Source organism: Hordeum vulgare, chromosome 7H (assembly GCF_904849725.1).
Source record: "Hordeum vulgare subsp. vulgare chromosome 7H, MorexV3_pseudomolecules_assembly, whole genome shotgun sequence".
In the NCBI taxonomy this organism is placed as follows: Eukaryota; Viridiplantae; Streptophyta; class Magnoliopsida; order Poales; family Poaceae; genus Hordeum; species Hordeum vulgare.
The window spans coordinates 502228179-502236651 of record NC_058524.1 but is presented as its reverse complement, the minus strand read 5'-3'; the positions used below and the strand labels follow the sequence as shown (position 1 = coordinate 502236651).

Genomic DNA, 8473 nt, shown 5'->3' with positions numbered 1-8473 from the left:
TGTTCGCGGGGCGGATCGAGGGACGTGAGGACGTTCCACTACATCAACCGCGATCTCACATCGCTTCTGCTGTACGATCTACAAGGGTACGTAGATCACTCATCCCCTCTCGTAGATGGACATCACCATGATAGGTCTTCGTGCGCGTAGGAAAATTTTTGTTTCCCATGCGACGTTCCCCAACAATATCGTTTGCCATTGTCTTTTAACTGAGTCAGGTGTTCATTCAATCTGAATTGTGTTGTTTTATTTAGCCTATGCTAGCTTGTGATTTCCTGTGCTACAAAGTGTAATTATTTTTCCTTAACTGATGTCTTTGATCTTGCAGTTGGGTAGTGCACTTAGGATCAATTTTTTCTAATAATTATTGAAATCATGTCTAACTTGGATATGCTTCTAACAGCTGGATGACAAATTAATGCAATGAACTCATCTATAGATTAACATTGTTATAGCTTACCTATTTGGTACGTACTTCGCCAATTGAGATCCTTTTTTTGTAGTAGATGATCACGGTAATAAATAATTGATTCATCATCACTTTGGAAAATAAGTGGGGATATTTTCACTTAAAAGATTCCAAATTTGTGGAGCTTGACCGATCAGCACCATTCTTTCATTGTACTAACACTACCAATTTTATGGATAACAGTTTGCTTCGCTATGGAGCAACACTTCGTGTACATAATCTCTAGATGCTTGAGTTTCTCCCTTTCAGTTTCCTTGGTTGTTGCAATGTATGGTACTTCATCTGTCAATTAATATAAAAGCGTTTAGATCATTGAAGTAGTGATCTAAATGCTTTTATATTAGTTGACAATGGAGTACTTTGTGTCTACGTATATAGATGAAAGGCCGTGAATCGGCGTAAGACTCTAGACTGAATCTTATATCATCATTTTAATATTTGTGTAGGTGAGGGAGTTTTGTTAATACACCCCGAGCGTGAGGAGGAGCAATATTTTTTCCAATGATGGCATTGACATGGATCACAAAAACAGCTCAATCATAATTAGCCATACCCTGCATTTACACATAGTTTGCACGGAAGTGATCAATTGGACATCTTGAGTTTGAAACTAGCATACCGATCAAGGGAATACTCCCTCTGCTTATAAAAATATGTATTTTTTAGAGATTTTAATATTGATTATATACGAAGCAAAATGAGTAAACATATACTCCAAAACACGTATGTATATATCCCTATGTTATTCATATTGAAATCGTTAGAAAGAATTATATTTAAAAATGGAGGGAGTAGTATATTTCAACACGTATGAATACGATGAAGAAGAAAACAAGGAACTCAAAAGATTATAATCAGTGAATCTTCATGGTGAAAGTATACTCTAGAGATTAGAAGATGCAAATATAATTAATAAAGGTTTGCTAGATTCCTTTATTAAAGAAAATATGTATCCAATTTGTTTTCCGATATCCTGCACCGGTGGAGTCAGTATCCAATATGTATCTTTATTACAATAAATTATTTTTAAAAAAATATTTTTTTCTGTTGCAACACACGAACCTTTTTACTAGTATAATAAACTAAAAAATGGTGCAACTGCTACACGAACCTGCTTAAAATACAGCTATTCCACCGTAGCGAGAGCCAAGCCAACCAAAACCAAGCCAGACTGCGTTACAGATAGGCACACGACCAAGCCAGCCAAACCACACACGCACACACGCACACGAGAGAGAGAGAGAGAGAGGGGGGAGGGCCACATGCATCCCCTCCACGGAACATCCCTGCCTTTCTCTAATCCCTCCACACCTGGAAAGTACGCGTCGCGGAGCTTTCCTCCCATAAACACCTCATAAAAATCATTCTTAGGAGGACCAAATCACCCAACCCAAGCCAAAACCAAAACAAATACCAACACACAGCCAGCCAGCCAGCCAGCCAAGCGAAAAAAATCCACCCCCCCACCCTCCCCGCAATAGCAAACACGCGGAAAAAAATGGAGGCATGAACGCGCCCTCCTCCTCCTCCTCCATCCCCCCCTCCTCCTCCCCCGATCCCGTCGACGGCCCAGCGGCCCCGCCCCCGCCCCCTGCCCCCCGGCGGGAACCTTGCTCGTAGGCGGACGTGAGGGGAGCGGCGCGCGGCAGCGACGATGCCGTCGCACTCGGATCTGGACCGGCAGATCTCGCAGCTGCGGGACTGCAAGTTCCTGCCGGACGCCGAGGTCAAGGCCCTCTGCGAGCAGGCCAAGGCGATCCTCATGGAGGAGTGGAACGTGCAGCCCGTGCGCTGCCCGGTCACCGTCTGCGGCGACATCCACGGCCAGTTCTACGACCTCATCGAGCTATTCCGCATCGGCGGCGACACCCCCGACACGAACTACCTTTTCATGGGCGACTACGTCGGTACGTCCCCGCTGCCGCCCCTGGCCCTTCCCGCCGAGAGGATTCGGTCAGGTCGTTCGATCTGATTCTGATTTAATGGAGAGCAATCAGGGGGGACTACCAATTCGATAGATCCTCCCCTCCTGGCCTGTGCGGATTGGGAGGTTTGAGCTGGCGGGGTTGCGAATAGATTCTTTATTACGCTAATGATTTTTATTTTTTTTCTTACTGTTGTTCCATGGATTGCTAGAATGAATCGTGCCATCATGCTAGGTCCTGTTCTGTTGATTAAATAGATGGATGCTGTTTTGGTTTTGATATGTCAACCGAGTAGGTATGAAGTGATTCTCATGGGCATGAATGGACATCCTTAAAGTGTTCATTATAGTGACGGCACATTTGGAGAATTTTGGGGTGATGATTTTGGACTTTTGTTGCCTTATTTAACAAGGCAAAAGGCTGCCCGGGGAAATAAAACCTCGAATTTGGATGGTATGGATACCTTGTTCTCTACCGGTAGAGCAACAAACAGGGACTTTTTTTTGTATTTATACGTGTACGGTTTTCCCTGCGTGGCAAGCATTCTCAGAACTGATATCAGCATGATTACGTTGTAAGAATGACAACCATTCGACTAAGGTGTCGCTTCATTACCCTTAGATGGTAAGATGTCCCCCTCTCCTTAGCCATCTAGCATATGGGGCGCACAGAGTATTTTCTGCCGCTGCCCAGTGTTGTCGCTGATCCTGGGCTGGTAAACTATATTCCCGTGTTGCTACGATGAGGGAGAAAAGATGGCTTGCGAGGCAGAAAGTAGGGTTGTGTGATGGTGTCTGTTGATGTGAGGAAGGGGAGGAGCATGATGGCTCCGCTGCTGCGGTGAGGGACAAGGGAGTGGTTCTGGGAATTAGGTCACAGGAGTAGATGGGGCTATTAGAAGCCATGGGGCAGGTGGGTATTATATACCCATCTCCCGGTCTTTTTCCTTTTGTCTTACCATGTGCTGTTTGCTCTGTTTCCAGGATTTCTAGGGTGCTAGTATACTGCCTTATATATAAGCACTTCCAATTATTTGTGGGGGTTGCACCCCTACTTTTGAAAACCATGTTGTCTACACCACATGCTTTAGATGTATTTATGCAGCTCACCTATGAATCAGACAAATAAGATACCACTCAATGAGTATCTTTATTAGGAATGACCTCTTCGTAGATGTTCGGTAGAAATGCTATTATTTCAGTTTTGTTGACTGGTTATTCTTTTTCTTTCTATATATAATTTGATTTTCTTCTTCTTTCGATTGTATTCATTTGGTTCCATGTTATAACTGGACTTATTTTTATGGACATTTGATGCAGACCGTGGCTACTATTCAGTGGAGACTGTTTCATTATTAGTGGCTCTCAAAGTTCGTTACAGAGACAGAATCACAATATTGAGAGGAAATCACGAGAGCCGACAAATCACTCAAGTGTGAGTTCCTATTTCTTGATTCTGAAAAATCTTACAGCAGTTGTATCAGCATATTACTTCTGAATTGTAACTACTGCAAATGTATTGACATTATTCCCTACATCTGTTCGAATGGCTGAGTTGGAAATGGATTATCTCCTGTCACGAGCATGCTTTGTGGTAGAAAGGGCACTGAGAGGTTTTCGCTGTCAGAACATTAGTACATGTGTTACTTTGGTGTTTCCTGGCCTGTGACTTTGACCTTTTTTAGTTTTAAGTTACTTGCTACTTATTGAAGATCCTTGTCCAAAATCTAAATGTATAACATGATACATGAATATTGTTGGCAAACAGTCTGTTCACACATTGAGCTATATGTTAATATTTAGTCATTAATCAATGAGACCATAGACATTAAATTAGGAAATGCTAAGTGTGGAAACAAATTCCTGGGACCTTGCTCCTGTTATGTGGGATTGTTGCACAACACAATCTTCTTCGCGGTATGATGAATTTCTGATGTGTTGGAGGCTAGGCGTTTGTGGTGTTGTTTTGACAAGGTGCAGCTACAGTGGTTCAGGATTGTGATCACTATGGATCGGTATTGCTGCAAGACACATCCGATGGATCAACTGTAGATTATTTGCAGCATCATGATTTTGCGATGTGAAGTAGGACAGAATTTGGGATATCGTGACTAGAGGAGGTGCAGCCGATGGATCAGTGTGTCAGTGTGTGGCGGTTTCAGTCAAATGTACGAACCAACGTACAATTGTGCATTTAAATCAGGCTCCTGACTTTCTGCACCGGCCAAATTGTAAGCTTCCGAAGTGCACGGGAAAAAGGCTGAAGGTGATATATTGTGATATGACCATCCGAAATGGTTTAAACCATCAATTATGATTTGGAATTTGGCTTTCAAATCTCCTCTCACCCCTAGCTGCTCTTGATCGGAAGATCATGTCACAATATAATTTTGTTTTTCCCCTTGGACTCCAACATGAAGGTGAAACAAAACGGCTTATAAATTTGTAGTAAAATAAAATAAAATCTCATTTGATACATACAAGAAAAATGTGGAACTAAACATAAGCAGTGTAAACTCTTTACCCCAAGGTTGATATTTTTCAATTAGTCATCATATTGCTATGGCAACTCAATTACAGTGTATGTAGAACCGTGGTTCTTGGCAATAACTTTATACCAAATTGTGTTAAAGCTGCCTGACTTGCCCCTGTGTGTGTGTGTGTGTGTGTGTGTGTGTGTGTAAGTATGCTTTCGCTTTTAGAATCATGAAATAGTGTTGGATCTCTAGCATTATTTTGGACATTGTGAAATGGTCTTCAGGCTTTGTAGTTTTACATCATCACATGCTTTGACCCACTGCAGCAGTTTTGACTGAGATGTTTCTTCACAGTTTTTATCCTATTATTTCTTGCACCATCTTATTGCTTGAAATATATTACTCCCATCAGAATGTATTGTTTATCCATCAAGTGATCAAATATCCATATCAAAATTTGATATGCATATTTGTTTCAATTATATCCACTTGTCTCTTTGGGATGGCTGTAATAAGGTTCCTGTCAACAATCACATCCCAAGGTAAAAAAGAAATGCACATAGCTACATACAGTAGCCTGCTAGTTATATGAGTATATAGTAACTAAATAAAGATACATTCCTTTCCTTTGGAACAATATAAATCTTTCATCTTCTATCCGATATGTTATATTCTTATATTTGAATAAAATAAGTCATGGGAGTAGCCAGTGGAACCCATATTTCGGGTTTACACTTGTTAACTCCCACATGATATTCGGATGGATGAGATAAACATATTTAGGTGTAGCTGAAGGTCATATCCATGGCTATGTATCAGCAAGCCCGTCGCAGACAAATAAATCAGTTGCGAGGGCTGCTAGCTGACTCCCAGATCTCATTCAATGGTAAATGGTCCATGTGGAGTTTAGATGTTAGCAGTTAATGTATTGTAGGGTTTGTGTTCTCGACTAAAATTTATCTGCATAACAGTTGTATTATGATCTGAGCCTTAACCTGGGGTGTGCATTGTGTTACTTTTTGAAATGCAAGCCCTTCCATAGTGTTAGAAGGTGTTCCTGACAGAGTTCTTGGCTACAGGTATGGCTTCTACGATGAATGCTTACGGAAGTACGGAAACGCAAATGTCTGGAAGTACTTCACGGATTTGTTTGATTATTTGCCTCTCACAGCTCTTATAGAAAACCAGGTTTATTCTTTTCACCAAATTTATTGATCTGCTCTGTTAATATGGACATAAAATTCATTTCCATGTAAGCTTGGTCAAAGAAGAATTCCTGTTTTCTAGGTATTTTGCCTCCATGGTGGTCTCTCTCCATCATTAGATACATTGGACAACATTCGTTCTCTTGATCGCATACAAGAGGTACGCTGCGTTTTATCATTTGAGCTAATATGGATCATTTTATGCATGAAGTCTGTTGATTTGAACTACTCCATAGACAAGACAAACATTTTCTAGAGGGTCAATGATAAGCTCTAGAACATAACAATGTGTAGATTTCTGAATCTCTATTTAGAAATGCAGCCTAGGATCGTTTGTCTCGGGCTTGAGCAAAAGAAGTGCAGCCTAGGATCGTTTGTCTAAGAAGTTACAGTGAAGTGTTCTTTTCGTGATGCCTAGGATCGTTTGTCTGAGAAGTTACAGTGAAGTGTTCTTTTCGTGATGCATAATTATATGTTCTACCAAGACCAGGCCGACTAAGTGTTTTAACTGGTTGCAGTTACGTGTTTTTCACGGTTCCCAGTCGTGCTTGAATTTTTACTTGCTAGTTGCTAGTTCAGTGTTAGTGGCGAAGGGGAGTCTTGCTGCAGTGGCAAAGCTGCTGCCGTGTGACCATGAGGTCACGGGTTCAAGTCCCGGAAACAGCCTCTTGCAGAGATGTAGGGGCAGGCTGTGTACTAAAGACCCAAAGTGGCCGGACCCTTCCCTGGACCCTGCGCAAGCGGGAGCTACATGCACCGGGCTGCCCTTTTTTTTAGTTCAGTGTTAGTGGCAAAATGGCTTAAAATTAGAACTCGCAATATGTTCGGTAGACAATTTCTTGGTATAGACCATGGACTTAATATTGCATGAACTTGACCTCATTGCACCTTTGGGTTCAAGAATTTCGTTCTTGTGCAGAGAATATGTGTGCTGTATTATGCGATTTGGTCGACTCTTGACTAATGATTTTGTCTGTTCTCTAAAATGGCTATAGGTCCCGCATGAAGGACCTATGTGTGATCTTTTGTGGTCTGATCCGGATGACCGATGCGGGTGGGGAATTTCACCAAGAGGTGCAGGCTACACATTTGGACAAGATATAGCACAACAATTTAACCATACGAATGGTCTTAGTCTTATTTCAAGGGCCCATCAACTTGTGATGGAAGGTTTCAATTGGGCACAGGTTGGTTTCCAGTGTGTTAGATCTCTATCGTCCTAATCATTTTCCCACAATTCCTGCACATAGAGTTTCCGTCCATCTCTGGCGTTTGAGCATCAGACTGGAAAACAGCCTTGCAGGAAACTTGAATAATTGATTTTCCCTGTGTCGACCACTGTACAGGAGAAGAATGTTGTCACAGTTTTCAGTGCGCCAAACTACTGTTACCGGTGTGGTAACATGGCTGCGATTCTCGAAATTGGGGAGAACATGGATCAGAACTTCCTCCAATTCGATCCAGCGCCGCGGCAAATCGAGCCAGACACAACGCGCAAGACCCCCGACTACTTTTTGTAATCGTGGTGTTGACTTTTTTTTAACTCTTCTTCTGCTGCTGCTGCTCCTCTCATCTGCAGCACAGCAGTGCCTGGCTGGATCTGTAGATCTCTGTCCTTAGAAAATGGGATTCCTTGAGCTGAGTTGTGTACCCCCCTCTCATTCTTTTGTTTGGAGATTTTGGTTGCCGCTTCTCAGGACCTCATAGGACATGTTAAAAGTACATTGCATTGGTATTTTTTTTTGTATCTCCATTTTGCATTATTTCCGAGACAGAGAAGGGAAGCTGCAATAGAACCGTCTCTTAACATATTTCATGCTCTTCTTCAGAAGAATCCCCTTATTTCAGGAATGTGACCTTATTTCCTTGACGTTGTGTTGTCTGGTGTGACCTGTGGGAGATCTGTCTCAAATGACAAAGTTGCTAGTTTGTGTGAATTGTGTATGGATTTTTCCTATGCTTGTGCATAATTTCCTGCCATGTTCTCTTTATTGGGTATAACAGTTCGCTGAGATCACCATGCCAGCAACCACAATAAGGGGCTGTTTGGATCCTCTCCAGTTTAAGAACTCTGCCCTGCAGGAAGAGCTCGGTTTGAGTAACTCCCTGGAATTGTGCTGCCGCTCCGGGAGCTGCAGTTGTGGAGCAAAGAGCATTCGAACAGCCCCTAAGATGCATTGCCCGTCAAAGAAAACTGGAATGTCCTGTCCGTGAGTCCTTTTGGAGACAAAGAGCCCATTGTTTTAAAAAGGGGGAAATAAATACAAACTATTTCCACAAATTTGCGTCCGAAAGAAAAAGAGAAAGATCATTAAAAGGCTACAAAACCCTGCAGCAGTTTGGGTGGAAGGTGAAGGCCGATTGAAGTGTGCCATCCACGCCCACTTTTAAGTTCCTA

General features: G+C 42.2%; 1 protein-coding gene across 1 annotated transcript; it reads left to right on the top strand.

The window, feature by feature from the left end:
- The first annotated feature begins 1901 nt into the window (after positions 1–1901).
- Positions 1902–7886, top strand: LOC123412685 (serine/threonine-protein phosphatase PP2A-1 catalytic subunit). Its single transcript, XM_045105629.1, has 6 exons — positions 1902–2376; positions 3714–3828; positions 5950–6058; positions 6158–6235; positions 7071–7262; positions 7422–7886. Exons 1-6 carry the CDS (start codon positions 2124–2126, stop codon positions 7593–7595), a joined length of 921 nt encoding a protein of 306 aa, XP_044961564.1. The 5' UTR covers positions 1902–2123; the 3' UTR covers positions 7596–7886.
- The last annotated feature ends 587 nt before the right edge of the window (positions 7887–8473 follow it).

Bases quoted from the DNA above. Each gene is read 5' to 3' on its own strand.
- LOC123412685 (XM_045105629.1), top strand. From the start codon at position 2,124: ATGCCGTCGCACTCGGATCTGGACCGGCAGATCTCGCAGCTGCGGGAC. The intron at 3,829-5,949 runs GTGAGTTCCTAT...TCTTGGCTACAG, and splicing joins AGCCGACAAATCACTCAAGT to GTATGGCTTCTACGATGAAT. The intron at 6,236-7,070 runs GTACGCTGCGTT...AAATGGCTATAG, and splicing joins CTCTTGATCGCATACAAGAG to GTCCCGCATGAAGGACCTAT.